The 18,265-nt window shown below is 48.5% G+C and overlaps 1 protein-coding gene across 1 annotated transcript in view; it reads left to right on the top strand.

Moving 5' to 3' along the window:
- The window catches only part of LOC144124874 (bcl-2-related ovarian killer protein-like), a 161,972-nt gene extending 144,199 nt beyond the window's left edge, over positions 1 to 17,773 (top strand). The window contains exon 3 of the mRNA XM_077657795.1: positions 14,068 to 17,773. Within this exon, the coding sequence (XP_077513921.1) occupies positions 14,068 to 14,184 (117 nt within the window). The 3' untranslated portion in view covers positions 14,185 to 17,773. The remainder of the gene's footprint in view (positions 1 to 14,067) is intronic.
- The last annotated feature ends 492 nt before the right edge of the window (positions 17,774 to 18,265 follow it).

Genomic DNA, 18,265 nt, shown 5'->3' with positions numbered 1-18,265 from the left:
GCAGCGGCAGAACACCTGTGGTTCGGTGCTACTAGGGGCGCATGCGCAGTAGTGACTAGGAAGCGAGAGAGAAAGTCGGCGGCGGCCGCCGGCGCCGTGCGTGACGTCACTCGTGCTCCGACATACGCCGGCTCGCGCGAAGCGCGGTGTTGACTAGCGTAGTGAAGCTTTTCGCTTCAAAAAGGAATACAAACGTTTTGCTACCTGGGCTCCGAAGTGTGCAGCACGCGGAGTGTCCCACGAGGGGACGCCCTGCTAGAACCACCTAAAACTTCACAAGCGCGTGTACATGTTCATTCAGAGTCATATAACAAATACTGCGCCGAATATTTCCTACATTCACGTCATTGTTAGCAGTAGAATATCCTTGAGGCCGGTAATGAAAAGAAAAAGAGACAGCGTGGAGGTTGGGCAGCCCCGCAAGCGAAGGAAGGTTGTAACCAGTTTGCAGTTCGTCCCAATGTAATGTACCGCTTATACGCGACACAGGTTACTCAGATCTCTCAACTTTTCCGCTCACAAAACTATTCTTTCTCTCTGCTTCTCCTTCTTCACGCCTTTCCCCAAAGTCCGGATGCACTGTGGGCGCGTATGTCCTGCGTGAAGAACAGTTTTGTACCTAAATAAAACCTATACAAAACACGCACGCTTGTGCAGAAACGGAATAGCAGTGAGTACGCTCGATACCGTCGAAAGGGGACTGCTTTGGCTGAAGGCTTAGGGGTATGGCAGATGGCCTTGCCTGCCTTAAATTGTAGTTGTTTTCAACATTGGTATGAAATCATTATGCTCGTCACTTTTGCCCTGCGGCCTGAGGCATGTCTGAGGTGCGTGTCCTCTGATGACACGCGGAATCGCCTCCTTTGTGGGCGTGGCGGCGCTGCTGGGAACGGCCAAGTGCCGCAGCTCTCGCGTCGTTCGCAGATGCATATTTGACATGCGGGAACGGCCTCCCGCTCACCAGAATACTCAGCCTGAGAGAGAACGTGCAAAAAATAAAAATAAAAGGACCGGATAACGAGAAAAGTCTCAGCGTTTGATCAGATTGCAGCCATTGCGTTAGGGAGATAAGACGCTGCCATCCAGGAACGTGACACTGCTTGTCTTCGAGTTCCATCCGGACAGGACAAAAAAAAAATAAAGGAAGAACGGAGGGTGGCGTGCAAACGCGGACGTGGTATTGATTCAGGCAGCAGCTCTCGACGGGCAAGTGCCACGAACCCCGGTATTAGGGACATATCGAGCGCGCGTGGTCCCGACAAGGGGGTAAACTGAATCCCTCGGGCTAAAAGGGCGGTGATGGGGCTCAAGTGCTGACCATGGCGTTGCTGCTGTAAAAGCTGCTGGAGGTCGAGTTTGTTGAGTTCAGTGCGGGTGAGCTGATTTGCGTCGGGAGCCGTTTTGTACAGAGCAGGAAAGAGCATGATTCGACAAATCATTCAAACGACAAAGCTCCACATTTCAGAGGGACAGAAGATCAACATACTGACTCCTGACTCCTCAAAGTTTTCCTTCCATGTGTGGACAACGTTGAAATTATTCGTTCAGTTGAGGGGTCGTCCAGCGTACCAGCGACCTTCGCCCCCTTCTAGTGGTGGTAGCTTTCAAGAAAAAGTGGAGAGTTAGAGACTTAGTTTGAGCAAGTTCAAGCAACAAAACGATAGTGAATAGTTCGTCGCATCATTTTTGTTTGAGTGACAAGAAAATTCAGCGATATGTGTTAAATATACAGCGCGTTGCCTTGCGTGTATGCGACAGAACAAGTTTTCTCACCACGTTGCGTGTTAAAATTATCAAAATGGTAGCGTGGGAATAAGCAGCCCTTTCCAGGATTTGCTCAGAGAAAGCAAAAGGCCAATTGCAAAGCGTGGAAGTTCCGCTTCATGAGACGTCGCGGTCTTCTCGTGGCAGAGGATCCTCCTCTTTATTGTGAGGTATTGGGCTCCCGCCCCGACGCCGCCGAAAACCAGCAAGTTTTCCTAGTGGGAACAAGTGTCCTCTGTCCAGGTGCTAAGCATTTCCCTGCAATGCTTGGGGTACGTGCATTCCATTTCGTGGCCAAATGCGGCCATTTGCACTTAAAAACGCCCCCTGCCTCTTCCAAAGGCGGTGCTGGTTACCTCACTGGCTGGAACAAAACATCGGCGCAACATCGCCAGCCCATTTTTGCCGACTGTGAAGTATACGCACGGCCCGTGGCTGCGCCGTGTCTGCCTTGTTCCGCCTGGCGCTTCCTGTGCAAACAAACAGGCCAGTGTCCGGACGGGGTTGCCGCGTATTTACGCAGAAGCCCCCGAAAGTAAAAACGTCGTCGAAAAAGGCCCCGCCACTTCCAGGGGCCGTACGTCAATCAAACATTGCCCTTCAACTTGGTTTGCAGGACGAACAGATGAAAAAGAAAACAGTGTTTTCTTTTACTGCTGGAGAGGAAGCTATAAGTCTGGCTCGCTAAGAAGAGCGAGCGCTTGCCCGCATCTCCTGCGCTCGTCCACGACTGTATACACGCAACCCAGATGGCTGAGCCCCCCTTCCCCTCCTGCCCTTCTTCGCCTGCCGGAGTCAGTGCCAGGGAGGCCCCTCAAACCGTCGAGAACCTCTGAGCTCGCCTGGTCTTAGACGTGTTGCGAGAAACGCCGGACACTAATCTATTTTACGGCTCCTTGCGACGGATCTACTCTGTACTTTTGCTCCGAAAGACGTCTTTCTGGATCTGTCCTGGTACTAGCGTTCCAGTCTGCATCAGGAAACAGCCGAGAAGGAAAGTACCGCTTCTACTGTGAGTCTGTTCTCGACTTCTGTCATTTTCAAGGCGTCAGGAAGGAAGTTACCTCCGCAGTATCATGAGCATTGTGAACTGGCTGGCAGGTCGATGATAAGAGATGGATAGGATCGACTCCTGTTCCGGGTCCGAAATGTTGCGGTAGTTTACACGTAGTAAAAAGAAGCAGCGGGTATAAATCTTTGAGCATTCTGTCTGACAGTGAGATGTATACTGAACGCTAAGCAGACTCTATTCACACGTTGAAGCACTGAGCATAGTTTTGAGTTTCTGAGAAGGCCACTTTGTATTCTCTTGATGGTACCCCGAATAGAGGTTACTGCTTAGGACCTAAGTAGCAGGGAATGTGACTGTACCACGTTTCGGGATGGTGCCTCTTTTTGGTGGCCTAGTGTCACGCATTCCGATATCAGCAAGTATCTTTGACTTGCATGCTTCTTCACACATAAGGGTGTCTCACGGGCAGAAATCTCTTTTGTTTTATCGTGACTTTAGGGTTCTGCAGATTACATTATCGCCTTAGTTTCGTTCCCTGTATGCAAGTCTATTCGAATTGCAGGATAAGAGCTGAAGGGCTGAAATTAATTTTGTTTGGCTGAACACTCCGCGTGGAAATATTTAAATGTATTAGGGTCGTAGAACACGCCCACTGGCTTTCATGTTGCTTCCGAATTGTAGCGTATTTGCCATTTTCATCACATCGTTGTTCTCAGGAAAGCTAACGCTACTAAAAAGTGCCATACGGGGTACCCCATACATATTGGCCGGTATTCTTGCTTACCATACGGTTGCGAATGGCGTTCCTCATACGCCCATTTCCGTACTCCAACTGTGCCTGAGTGCATTTTCCTGGACAAACGACGCTCGTCGAACCAGGCGGGCCAGCGGTATCGACCATGTCTCTTGCCTAATATACTCGACGAGCTGTTTCCCCTAGTGCCCAGTCGCCCGCATGCGACAGTATTGACCCGCGTGGACCATTCTGTTGTGTCTTGGTCGAGGCGAGTCGACAACGCTGGATACGAACGAACTTGCTTTCAAACGTGAACTGGTGGCCACGCAGGCAGGATATTGAGAGGAATGCAGTCTTTTAGGTCTATTTCATCGAACTTGGACTATAGGAGGCAGTCGACTCATTAGTCAGCCATGCATAACCGGGATGCGTGCACATCAGTGTTCCTGCAGCAGCAGCAACAGCAGCAACCGACCAGCAAAAAGGCAAAAGCGAGAGAACAGATTCTTAAACTCTATGCCTATGAGAAGAAAATGTCCGTCAAGAATCGAAAAAAGCAGAAATACACGAAGCCGGCCAAACCCAACAAGGTGAGTCTGCGCTGGTCGCACGAATGGCTAAAGCACTTCGTAATCAGCGTCCCGATGATAAGTTATAACATATTCATATTCCTAGTTTTCCCCTAACTTTCTGAATTTCTCCACTTTATCCAAGATTGATTGGACCGGATGCAGTCGTTATGACAACCAATGGGAAACCGAAGCACGCTCTCAGCATGCGCGTAAACTGTCTTTAAGAGTTACCGCCATTTCCTTTTGTTCGTTTTGATTGCAAGAAAGCAGTTGTGATTGCCTTTGTAAAAAAATAGGATGAGAACATTGAGCGTAGTCTCAAAGTTAACAATTGCCATTCTGGCAGGCACTTTTTTTATCTTTCCCGCTGATGAAATTTGTCTAGTTTACTAAGACCAATAGATTAAAATATATGTACATTATGATTACGTCCGCAGGCTGCTTTATAATAGACAATGTTATCGGCTCATTGCTTGAATGCTTCACTCACAAGTTACTCTGGTGGCGTCTTGTTTCTTGTAATGTTTGCAAAAAACTTGCACCCGCAGTCAAAACTCGCAAGAATAAAAAACTACTTTCACCGTCGTCCTCACACACACCCTGGATTAGATATGTGCAACATAATTGTTATTTTGTGAATTGCACAGTGCAGTGTTAAATGTGAAGCTAGAGATACGGATGCAAAAAAATAATTTTTTTCAACAGTGTCACCTCTGAAAAATTTTGGCAGTGGCCTAAGTAGATTGGTCACCCTTTAATAACGCGCAACTATTACACTCAGAACACTAATACGCCTATATGGGACTATAACGAAAGTAAGCTGTCATCTAGCGCTATCCCTTTAATAAAACTGTGTGAGCTAGACGGCAGCTTACTTCCTTTGTGAATCGTTTCTGTTTAGAGTGTAGCACATCCCGAAGCGACAAGTTCTGCATTCAGCTGTGGACCATTTGGGTGCACATCCCTGGGTATGCATCCCCTGAAAAGGCAATATTCCCCGTCCCTGTTTTGCTCAATCCTCTATTATTTTGCACCCTAGTAAAGAAATATTGCAACTCTTGTTTTTGTTCTTTTCAAGCTACTAAATTTAACTCACTAAGAATATTAGGGGTGCAAGGCTGTGTTCAGCACCTACAATGTACTCCGTCATCTTCAGCCTGACTACGCCCACTGCAGGGCAAAGGCATCTCCCATGTCTCTCCAATTAACCCTTTCCTTTGCAAGCTGCGGCCACCGTATACCCGCAGATTTCAATCTGGTTTACACTTTTAAGGAAATATGCGATTATTACAAATCCACGCACCAAACTCTTCCCACCCCGTGCAAAGGGCTGGGGAAGGCCAACGAGCGGTACTTCTGCGCCTGCTCACTAACACGATGCTGTGCCCGGCAACTCTAAAGCATTTCGATCCTCAATTCGACGGGCGGTGCTCACACTGTGGGGAGGTGTCCGACACCTACCACATAATGTGGGGCTGCTAGCAGAACCCATCCCTACCCCCTATCCCAAATCCCACCCGAGAGGACTGGGAGGCGACCCTGTCCGGCTGCTGCACCCTAGAGGCCCAAAGGGCCCTTACGCAGCTCGGCCGGGCTGCGGCAACCGCCAATGGGGTGCCTGACTAGGCATTCTACCTAGTGGCTGTAAGGGCGTGACCTTTCAGGTTACGACCCCTAACACCTCTCTCTATCGTTAATAAATGTTTTCACCACGACCACCGACTTCTTAAAATCTCAACCGCCGACCCAACTTTCTGCCGTCCCCTGCTACGCTTGCCTTCTCTTGGAATCCAATCCGTTGCCTTTAAGGACCAGCGGTTATCTGGTCTTCGCATTACATGCCCTGCCCAAGCCCATTTCTTCGTCTTGATTTCGACTAGGATGTCATTAAATCGCGTTTGTTCCCTCACCCACTCTTTCGGCTTCTGTTCTGTCGTTTTTTTCCATAGCTAGCAGCGTTATTCTTATCATGAGCAGAACCCTTTTCGTTAACCTCCACCCCATAGCTTAGTACCAGTAAAATGCAGCTGTTGTATGCTTCTCTCTTGATAGATATTTTTAACCTGCCATTCATGATCTCAGGAAACCTGCCATATGCTCTCTACTCAATTCGTATTCTAGTTATTTTCCTCTCATGATCTAGATCAGCGGTCACTACCTGCCCTAAGTAGACGTATTCCATTACCACTTACAGCACCTTGCTACGAATTGTGAACTGATGTTCCCTTGCGAGACTGTGGAACGTTATTTTGGTTTTCTGCATTTTAATTTTTAGCAGCACCCTTCTGCTCTGTCTTTCGAACTCATTGATCATGCTTTGCAGTTCATCTCCAGGGTGACTTAGCAAGGCAATGTCATCAGCGAATCGCAGACTGCATAGGTATTCTCCATATACACTTATCCCCAACTGTTCCCAATCTAGGCCTTGGAACACTTCCTGCAAACAGGCGAGGAATCGCAATGGCGAAATTGTCGCTCCCTGCCGGACACTCTTCCTTATTGGATTTTTATTTCTGAATTTGTGGAGGTCTATGGCAGCTATGCTGTTGTTATAGATATCTTCCAGTATTTTCACATAAGACTCATCTACGCCCTGATTAGGCAGTGCCTGTATGACTGCTGAGGTTTCTGCTGTGTACCCCACTCTAGGTGAAATGCTCATCCCCAACACCGCAGTTTTTTTATCTATTCTTCTGCTTGATCCTGGTCCAGCTCACGTTGCCTCTTATTCTCCCATGAAAGGAGAACGGGAGAATGCGGTGGAGAACCATGAAGCGGAAGATTCGTGAATGGGAACAAACGAGCGAATGAGCGATCGACGGCTTATGTTTCAAACAGCGCCAAGGATGTGGACAGTGACAAGAGCGGAAACACACGACGCCCTGTGGGTCGACTCTTGTCATTGTCCGCATCCTTGGCGCTGTTTAAGATGTGACCTATTAGACAACTACCCCTCATATCGGACGTTGTTAGGGATAGCTGTTCTCAGGTACAAAACTCTTGCAAGAATCACGCCCGGTATTTTTCAGAGGCCGCTTTTCGAACTGAGACGACGACACCCAACTTACGTCTCAGTGTGCGCGGGGGCTTGTTTTTTGCGAATTTGTTGTCACCCTACCACGATGAGTGATAATAGTCATCTATGCGTACAACCATGTCAACTCAATTTTACTTGCCAGTGTTAGAGATGAGGGGTCCTTGTGTGAGCTGGCTCGTTCAGCGCCGCAGGTCCCTTCTACAAATAATGTTGTCGGACTTGGTTATGAATGAAACTGTACAGGGGGTTTAATTACATTATTTACAAGATTTAGGAACCCATTGGAGGGTGATGGGGGAAGGTCGGAGGATCTGAGATCTGAGGATGATCGAGGATTCCTTGTCTCACGGCACTCGTCGTCCGGTTTTAAAAGGGTCCGGTCCCTAGGATTCCCCAGGTTCGAGGAGGTCTTCGCCAGGTTGGGCGTGGCCTAACTTGCGCTGTCGTACACACACACACCACTTCACATAGGGACACGCCCCGTCACATGTCTCGCCGGAGAGAGAGAGGGTGCCGCTGGACCATCGCCCCCTCAGAGAGAGCGTTGTCTTTGCGTCCGAACGAGAGTTCTCACGCTGTCAAGCCGGACACGTCTTCCGGGAAGCCAGAATGGGCGAGGCGCCGGTAAGCCGGCACAGTAGAATAGGTGAGCCACCCCCGCTCGGGTTGGCGGTCGCTAACTGCCTCCGTACTGCACGGGTCGATCTTCCGGGAACAATGTTGTTTACAAACGGCAGCAGAGTCCTCCGTCTCGAATCCAATAACCCAAGCGGGGACAGGCCGTGGGAACGATGATGCCTATCGCCGTGCAGGGACCCCGGCTGCAGGTGTCCCGGGCGGACTACGCAGCTAAACTAGACGGGCTGTCGCCAGAATCCTTACAGCTCCTCCGCGGCCCGAAAAATCTCGAATGTCCAGCGTTGACGGCCGCTGGGCAGGAAGAGATGAGATGGCGTCCGTGTTGGTCCCCTACATTGCAATATCAGCGCCCCCAAGGCAGAACCCAAACCACCAACAACAAAGGAAAGCGCAGGTGGGACGTTCCAAACAGCAAAGCACTGCCCCTCCCGCAAGCGCTCGGAATTCGCCAAAGGATCACCAGGCTTCTTCCATTGACAACAATCACTTAAAAAAAATTGCGTTTAAATTTGGGTTAATTTTGTGCCGACAGAGTGTGAAACATACCGTTTTTAAATTGCCACAGCCGGATTACTTGGAACAAAGTTAAAAAAGACACTCACACAGGAGGAGATTCCCGCTTACATCAGTCTGCTCAAGCCATCAGCATTTCCGTGCAGTTTCCCGTTCTTATAACGCACCGAGAAATTGTACTGTTGGAGAGCCAGACTCCATCTGAGCAAGCGACCATTTTTGGGGGACATCTGTCGCAGCCACGTTAAAGGGCAATGGTCAGTCTCAAATACAAACTTTGCACCGTACAGGTAACACAACTTCTGATCTGCCCAAACTAAAAACGCGCACTCCTTTTCGGAAGCGCTGTATGCTTCCTCTCTACTGGTCAGCTTGCGGCTTATGTACAGAATTGGGTGTTCTTCATGGTCGTAGCCAACTTGATTTAATACAGCACCCAGTCCTCTATCGCTGGCATCACACTGGACTATAAATTCTTTCCCATAGTCAGGGGTCCTGAGCAAGGGTCGGGACACGAGTGCTTCCTTCAGGCTTTTGAAGGCGTTTTCTTTTTGGTTATCCCAACTTACGTTAGTAGGTGCTCCCTTTCGCAAGGCGTCAGTTAAGGGACTAGCCCGCAGTGAGTAGCTAGGAATATATCGCTGGTAGTACCCAACTAATCCCAAAAAGGAGCGAATGTCCGTTTTCGTCCGTGGTTGCGAAAATGCTGCGATCGGGGCAATCTTTAACTCGGATCGGCTTCTAGTTCCCTGGTCTACAACGTGGCCCAAGTACGTCACCTGAGCGCAACCATATCTGCACTTTTCTGCCTTCAATGTCAGTGGCCTGTCGTAAACTGGAAAACACGGTCTTTAGGTGTTCTAGACGCTCTTTCCAGGCGTCCGAAAAAATAGCGACATCGTCTAAATAAGGGAGTGCAAAGCACTGCATGTCCTTCAGTACGATGCCCATGAGTTTCGAGAAGCTGTAGGGGCATTCTTCAACCCAAAACTAAGCATTAAGGGACGAAAGGTGCCCGCTGGGGAGATGAAAGCGGCATACCTGCTCGCGCTTTTTGAGAGGGGAACTTGGCAATATCCCCGTAGGAGATCGAGGGTGGAAATGAATTTCGCGCCGCTCACCCTTTCTATCCTTTCCTCTATGTTGGGAATCGGGTATAGCTGATCCCTGGTAATTGCATTCAGCTTTCTATAATCCACGCAGGGACGAGGATCTTTCCCTGGGGCCTCAACAAGAATTAGCGGTGAGGTCTAGTCACTTTCCGCTGGCTCTACAACCCCTAACTCCAACATGCCCTGAATTTCCGCGTCCATTATTTCTTTTTGCCGCGGTGATACCCTGTAGGGTTTCGACCGTACCGGCTCATCAGAGGTGAGCTCGATTTCTTGTGTCAGGAGGTGTGTCTTTCCCGGGCGACTGCTAAATAGGTCAGCGAGTTCGCTCAACAACTGCTTTAGCGTGTCGACCTGTGTCCCGCTTAGGAAATCTGCATTCACGGAGTGAGCCAGAATGTTTTCCACGTTGTCACTAGCGTCCGCACCTCCCTTCCAACCCTGACTCTCGCTGTCCAGCTCTTCTGGTTCATTTAGAGTCAGATTGACGATCCCGCTGCGTTCCACGAACGGCTTCATCAGATTGCAGTGATAGATTCTGACCAGCTTTCACCTGCCTGGAACCCTTAGCGCGTAATACGTCTTCGAAAGTTTTTGCAACACTTCCACTGGACCATCCCAGTGAACTTCCAGCTTGTTTTTTCTCGATGGCCGGAGGATCATCACGCGATCGCCCGTGATGAAACCTCGAAGGCGCGCGTTTTTGTCATAATAGACCTTGGCGGCCTCCTGAGCAGCTTTCATATTTCGGTTTACTAATTCCCTCGTGTTCTTACGGCGGTCCAGTAGTTGAAGCACGTACTCAACCACTGTCTGGTTCTCTCCTGTCCCTTCCCACATTTCTCTCAGCATTCGGAGGGGAGAGCGGAGGGCTCTTCCGTACACGAGTTCTCCTGGTGTAAACCCCGTAGCTTCGTGGGGGACTGTTTGTAAAGCGAAAAGTGGGCGGCAGACAATCCTCCCAGTCTGCCTTATGCTCAAAACAAAGAGCGCGTAGCTCCCGGTTCAGCACCGAATGCCATTTCTCTACACTGTTGGACTGCGGATGATACACCGAGCTGTGTAACAGTTTTATTCCGCATCTTTCTAGGAACGTGGTCGTCAAGGCGCTTGTAAAGACCGTCGCCTGATCGGCTTGGATTTTGGCCGGAAATCCTATTCTGGCGAACACTAACAAAAGGGCGTCAACTATTTCTTTGGAGCTCAAGTCCTTCAACGGAATTGCTTCGGGAAATATTGTGGCGGGACATAGCATAGTAGGCAAGTACTTATAGCCTGATTTCGTTTTAGGCAAAGGGCCTACTGTGTCTATTACAAGCCGGCGGAAGGGTTCCGAGATCAATGGAACAATTTTCAGTCGAGCATTCCATGTCTCTCCCGGCTTGCCTACGCGCTGGCACGCATCGCATGATTTTACGTAGATTTCAGCATCTTTGAAACAACCCGTCCAATAATATTTCATTTATAACCGCTCCTTTGTTTTATTGATTCCAAGATGTCCTGCCCTGCCATTTCCGTGGCAGAGACTCAGAATGTCCGCTCTACATGTATTTTTCGGGCACGACCAGCTGATCAAATGTTTTGCCTTTTCTGTCCTGGTAGTGTCGGTATAGTAGGCCTCCCTTCTCATGCACCGTTATGTTGCGCCTCGCGATGCCCTCTTTAGCTGTAAGGCGCAGTCTTTCCAAAGTCGGGTCCTGCTTCTGTTCTCTTATTAGGGACTCCCTGTTCACCTGCACAAGGCGATCAAAACTATGCGATGCTGGTGATAAAACGGATCCTTCAGCGTTTTCTGCCTCCTCTACGGACTTAGTGGTTGAAGTCCCTGGTCGCTCATCTGCTCGGTCAGCTGTCTGGCTTTCATTCCTCGTGAGTTCCCTTCCCTCCACATTTGTTTGCAACGATATGCTGGCTGGAGCGTCTCTGGCTACCTGAGGTTCGGGAATATGACTTAGTTGAGATGCGAGCTGGCGAGTTTTCGACCTTGTCAAAGCTTGTGTCACCACGCTTCCGAGTTTCTGGCCTCTCTCGCGTAGCAATTAGTCTGATCGATTCGAGAAGAGGTAAGGATATTGAAGTGACACGGCCTTCGAAACTGCGGCCTCAGTGATTAGCTCTCCAAACGGTCCACAAATTCTCACTCTAGCTATGGGAAGGCATACACTGTGTTCTTCTACTGCCTGTTTTATCCACGAGACTTCTCCCGTAAAATCGTCCGCTGAAACGTAAGACGGATGGACAACGTCCATCGCCGCGGCGCTATCACGAAGCACTCTGCACGGTTTCCCGTTAACGTGCAGCTCGTGCAGGTATGGCTTAAGGAGCTCTAGATTCTCGGCGTTATCCTCGACGCACGAGAACACCAAATGTTGCTTTGTACCCTTGGCTGCAAAGTGCCCGACACCATTGCAGTTGTAGCAACGAAATGGCCTACTAGCCTCAAACTCTTTTTTCGCGGCTTTGTCTGCTCCCTGTCTCTTTGCCTGTTCTTCACGCTTTTATAGCGCTACCTTTGTTGCCTCCGATGGCTCCGAACTGCTACCACTTCGCGTCTTTCTTCTAGGCCCTTTATCTCGCATCGCGTTTCGAGCGTGTGACGCACCCTCTTCAGTGCTTAACCTCCTGCGCGAAACGTACTCCTCTGCTAGCTCAGCGGCCCTTTCAATTGTGTGGACTTTTTCCCTGTCTTGAACCCAGTTTCACCACTTGGAGACTGCTTCGGTAAAATTGCTCAAGGCAAAAACACTCGATGAGTTTCTCTCGGCTTTCATAAACCTCGGCTCCTTTTAGCCACTCTAGCAGATTCGTCTTTAGTCCATACGCGAAATCCGGATAGCCCTCGCTATCGTTTTTCATTGCGTTCCTGAAGCGCTGTCGGAAAGCTTCGGCTGACAGCCGGTACCTTTTTAGCAGGCTGGCTTTGACTTTTTCGTAGTCAGCTGCGTCTTGTGTGCTAAGTCTCGCTATGACTTCAGCTATTTCACGTGGAAACAGTGTCTTAAGCCGTTGCGGCCATGTACTGCGAGCAAATTTCTCCCTTTTGCAAGTGCTCTCAAAGTTTCCCAGGTGCAATCCTATGTCCCTTCCACTTTCATAAGGCTGCATGAATCTGTTCATTCTATATGATTGTACATCGCTTGCTCTTTCAGGAGACTCGGCTCTCGTACTGTCGCCTTTTTTCCGATTTTCATTTTCAAGCTGCAATCGCTTTAGATTGCTTTCTTCTTTTTCAGCTTCTCACTTTTGCCGTTTCTTCTCTTTTTTTCCATTCCGCTTCCCTTTTTCTTTTTTCCTCCTGATCGGCTTTCTCTTTACGTGCTTTTTCTTCCTTTACCAAATTCCACGTATCTGCCAGCTGATCGTCCTCTACGTGTTTTTGAATTGTCTTGCATATTTCAGGTTTTGTAATTTTGCCCTGTACTTCTATTGACAGTTCCTCGCATAACAACAGCAAGTCCGGCTTTGACGATTTCATAAGGTCCATGACAACGCTTTCTCCGCTTTGGCAATGCTATCTTCAAAATTTCGTGAGACTACTCTTTCTCAATTGACATACACTTCCCAGTGATTCTAGATTATTCTCTCAAAATCTGAAGCCTGGCGAATCCTATAGCAAAATGCCGAAACGCTTACCGGTTGAGAAAGCACGATGTCGCACGGCCTATCCCAGCTGCTGCCAACGAGTTGTTAGAGATGAAGGGTGCTTGTGTGAGCTGACTCAGTGCTGCAAGTCCCTTCTACGAATAATGTTTTCGGACTTGGTTATGAAGGAAACTGTACAGGGGGTTTAATTACATTATTTACAAGATTTACGAACCCAGTGGAGGGTGACGGGGGAAGGTCGGAGGATCTGAGAAGATCTGAGGATGATCGAGGATTCCTTGCCTCACGGGAGTTGTCGTCCGGTTTTAAAAGGGTCCGGTCCCTAGGACTCCCCAGGTTCGAGGAGCTGTTATTTAGGTAGGGCGTGGCCTAACTTGCGCTGTCGTATACACACACCACTTCACATAGGGACACGCCCCGTCACATGTCTCGCCGGAGAGAGAGAGAGAGTGCCGCTGGACCATCGCCCCCTCAGAGAGAGCGTTGTCTTCGCGTCCGAACGAGAGTTCTCACGCTGTCAAGGCGGACACGTCTTCCGGGATGTCCGAATGGGCGAGGCGCCGGTGAGCCGGCACAGTAGAATGGGTGAGCCACCCCTGCTCGGGTTTGCGGTCGCTAACTGCCTGCGTACTGCACGGATCGATCTTCCGGGAACGATGTTGTTTACAAACGGCAGCAGAGTCCTCCGTCTCGAATCCAATAACCCAAGCGGGGACAGGCCGTGGGAACGAAGATGCCTATCGCCGTGCAGGGACCCCGGCTTCAGGTGTCCCGGGCGGACTACGCAGCTAAACCAAACGGGCTGTCGCCGGAATCCTTACACCAGTTTGCCGTGAAGTTCAAGTGCACGTTAAACAACCCCAGGTGATGGAAATTCACTTAAAGCCCTGCGTGTCGGCGTGTCTCATAGTCCACATGGCTTTTCGAGGCGCTAAACCTTGCGTACCTCAGCACACCACACTACACTGCATGATACCACACCATGCACGCCGCGTCACATCGCACCACAGAGCACCGTATCTCACCATACCCCACTGCATCGCACTGCCGCTTCTCTTATGTCTCATCTCTTCCCGCAGGGAACATTGATCACACGGTTCCGGCGGCGGCCTCAGCGGTCCATCCTGGTCGACTTCCTGCTGCTGGTGGCTGGCCTGGTGCTGGTGGTGCTGCTGCTCTACTACTGGCTCTCCTGACGCCCGCAGCGGGCGCTACAGCTCGCAAGGATGCTGTGACTGCGACGTCCTACCGCCCAGCAGAGTCCCACCCTGTTGTTCCCTTTCTCCAAAGAGGAGGTGCTACCCATCTGCAGTGCCCGTACGAGTGTGCGTGTGTGCGAACGCCCGTGTCGAACAAGAATGGATATATTATGTGTTGTAGCGAGTGTCGTCGTCTCAGTTTGTTTTGAAGAACAGTGCATGATGACGTTTTACAACTGCAGGCACTGTTCTTCTGTTGGAAACTGTTCTTCTCGAGAAGTTTGGCAAGACAAGTTTCACGGACTTATAAAGATCATGCGACCGGTGATATAATAGACTTCTGTAGTTCTGATTCAAGACACTTGCGTTTCGTTCCTTGTAGTCACGTGACCAGCCATTATGTTTTGTTTCGTTTGTGAACGAGCATGACTTCAATGGTTCCGTGATGCCTACTTCCTGATTCCAGACGCCTCACATCACGTCCACCTCCAGGAAGACATCGTTGTCAAGTACGATAGTGACGTATGAGCCGAGTTCATGCCGCGCAAGAGAATCTGTAGGCGCACTCGGGACGAGGAACAATCACAATTTTTGTGTGACATATTTTTGACTGCGTGTGTGGTGGCCTGTGGTCCTCCCACTTTGCTACCCCCTACACCGACCGCGCGCTTCACGTTCATGACAGTCATTGAACCAGAGCGGTTTAGTTCCTGGACTCCTTAGTGAATAGAATTTACTAGCGGTGCTGACAACCACAATTCTGTAATCTCAAGCTTGCACTTAGTTTGTAGGCTACCGGTAGCGAATTCAATAAACGTGCTATTCGCTGACAAGGTACAGAGAGCGTTCACGCGCTTAAGGGGGAGAAATATTCACCCAGTGCGCAAAAAAAAAAAAATCACCGATGCACTCCAGCGAGGAGCCCTGAAATCTAATGTCCGCCGCATTAACCAGAGGAGAATATATAGGACGGGAAGTGGGGAAGGGGGGGGGGGGCGGATGTCGATAGGCCGCCCTCCGCAAGCGAGACATTTTTTTTGCCAAACCAGTCTGAACCATATTTGGCGGCTAAACAATGGAAGAAGGTCATGGTACTAATAGAAGCGCCTCCTTGAAGAGTTTCCCGTTATTCCGCTCCAGGCGTCAGTTCTGGCTAGCTCCTTTTTCCTTCCACTGGACGATTCCCTGCATTGATGGTTCTCAGAATCAGTGTAATCGGACTGACAGAAGGCGCTGCTTCATGGGTGCGTGGTAATAATGACAGCGCTAGTGTTCACAGAAACGCTTCATTGTGCACTTAAAAGCTTGGCGAGGCAGCAACGTGTCTAAAGCACTCTTTGACGTGTAGAAACAAGTTCGAACGCTCAGCAGATCGCATTTTTTTGTCGTGGAGCTCTATTTCAGGCCTGAGACGCAAAATGCAGAGAGAACAGGAATAGCCGCACCCGTACGCAAATTGCGGTTACACAGCTGGAGATATTATGGCGCTTACTAACTTTCTGTACATAAAAGGAAGTATTACGTGGAAATCGGAATAAGTAATTTCGTAGCGCTGTTTGTTGATTGTGCACATAAGCACTTCACTTTTCTACGTGGAAATCGGAATAAGTAATGTCGTAGCGCTGTTTGTTGATTGTGCACATAAGCAGTTCATTTTTTTTTCCTTTTCAATGAAGCTTGTATTCGGAAAAAGCAATTTCCTCTCCCTGCTGTATGTGCACACTGGGTCCGAGTTCCTAAACATTTTGAAAAGAAACGCGACGCCATTGTTCGCATTTATGTTTTAATAAGGCTTATTATCATTACACATATTTTTCTTCCACAAAGGAGTTACAAGACGTTACTTTCTATAACATCATAGGCGTAATCTAAATTTCCATAGTATGTGAAGCTCTTGTGAGTATGTCTACAATGTTATCAAACGCCGCAAGCCAGCAGTAGTGTTAAAGCCATTAAGTTTCTCCTGTACATGGGATGAGACAAGCCGCTCAAGAATTGCGAAGAGGGTTCTGAAGAACACCCACTCTGTTTTTTTTTCTCCGGGCCTCTCGCATCGCCTTGTAGCCCTGCATTCATGGCGTATACGGCACACGCGATATATACATCGTGGGAACCGCGCGTCGCTGGGACCAAGGGACCCTCGGCTCCCGCCTAACCACCCAACAGCTGCGTTCGGTGCTTGCTCTATTTCCGGCGTGTTGCCCAGAAAAAAGACCAAAGCGGATTGCATGACTAGACGGCCGTCCATTGAACCGTGGGAACAACCGCAGCTGCGCACCTTCTCTACTCTAGCCTGCGTTCGTTTGAAATATGAGGTGGTAACTAGGAGCGAAGAATAGATTAGGAAATGCAGGTAATGTCTATGGTGAGCCTGAATGAGCGTGTGTACACTGTAAATTACTCGGCGGGCGCATTAAAACGCGAGCTAGGCTTGTTATGGCGTAGGACGAACACTGCCCCGCAGTTTTTTTAGAGGCACACGTATTGCACAGAAATGTTTGTGCATGACAAGTGTAACATTCTGTTTCGCTTTATCCCCTGCAACGCCCATCGCATTGGTTTGCTGACTGGTTAAATTTCGATATGATGGCATGAAGCAAGCAAACAAAGTATGTTTCAAGGGCCTGATTTTTCAGAGTGACAGCGTCCGCCGGTATGTGAAGTTTTAGTAGCGCAGTCAAGCCATCTTTCTCAGGATACAGAAATAATGCCGCTGAAAATTTTTTATGCCTCGGAATATCAGGATTTTTATAATAAAAAATATGAAAGGAACAGCAATCGAAGTTACAAATTACACTTTATTCATGCGGTTCGGCCAGTCTTAATATTGACAAAATGCTTACGCTACGTTAGTCATTGCAACTTTGTGAATTGTGATTTTTCAGCGATTTTGATGCATGTAATGCAGAAGTCTGCGTTCCTCCTTTTCAGAAAACAGACTCCTTCCTGATCCATTGTTTTTTGGGTGTTGCCACACATAAAAATTCACTTTTGGCTTCGTGCCTGAGCAATTGCCTTTTGTGAGATTATCCGGAACGTCATAATATATTGTGTGCAGCTGGACATTTTTCCTGAGCTTGATTACATATATAGTAACGTCGGTGACTAGTCAGCACAAGACATGACTAAAATAGTTCTTGTGATTGTGATGACGGCAGTGCGTTCATATACCGGTTACGCGGAATTTATCTTTGCTTTTTATGTAATTTCCTGTTTTTGCTTAGAACCGGCTGTTTTCAGTGTTCCTGTTAAAAATAAAGGAAAAGAACTCCAGTTGGCACTTCAGAGTACACTCCGGAGAATCTTTACAGATTTAAGAAATAAACTGTGAAACTTGTTACAGTGTCATCGGTACTAGTAACCTGATGAAGGTGCACTCCAGATGATTATAAGGATATTGAAACGTATCTGCTCGTTCTTCTACTGGTTAGTGTCTTTTATGATTTCTATTTTCGCGCAATGGCGAACCACAGAACAAAACTACGTTTATAGTTTTTGTTTTTGTCTTCATGTTGTTTAAATGTTTGTGTCGTTTGATTTCGCTATTGTTTATGAAGATAAATAAAGGTCAATATTATTTATAATACTTGTATGCTTTCTTGTTTACATTGGTAGTCTACTTCGTCTGTAAATGTCCTCCAGGTCCGTGCGCAGCCTCGCATGGGAAAACGCAGCGCGTCGACAATTTTGCATTCAACGTACATTTATAACTATACGTGTATCATATTCAGAATCGCGTCAATAAGCGCGCATTCCTTTGAATGCTTATCCTAGAGCAGTGATTTAGCCAAAGTGGATTTTTTGTTTTGCAGTGAGGGGCGAGTTTCGATGACAAGTGGGCATTGCTGAGAGGGAAAGTAAAATGCATAAATGGTGGTCTGTTTTTAGTAACAAAGTAATTCAAATGTAGTAGCATTTATGTACAGAAAGCAGCAGCTAAAACCCCATTTAGTCTTGTGCTTCGTTTTGTTGTACTTCCTTGGCTATACTTACTCACCAGCAAGAGGCTATACTTCGCCTATTGCCCAAAAGAACCCCTTTTGACATTCTTTTCTTATGCCAGCTTCCGCCTGGCTGG

The sequence above is a fragment of the Amblyomma americanum genome, chromosome 3 (assembly GCF_052857255.1).
Source record: "Amblyomma americanum isolate KBUSLIRL-KWMA chromosome 3, ASM5285725v1, whole genome shotgun sequence".
In the NCBI taxonomy this organism is placed as follows: Eukaryota; Metazoa; Arthropoda; class Arachnida; order Ixodida; family Ixodidae; genus Amblyomma; species Amblyomma americanum.
This window is presented reverse-complemented; position numbering and strand designations above follow the sequence as displayed.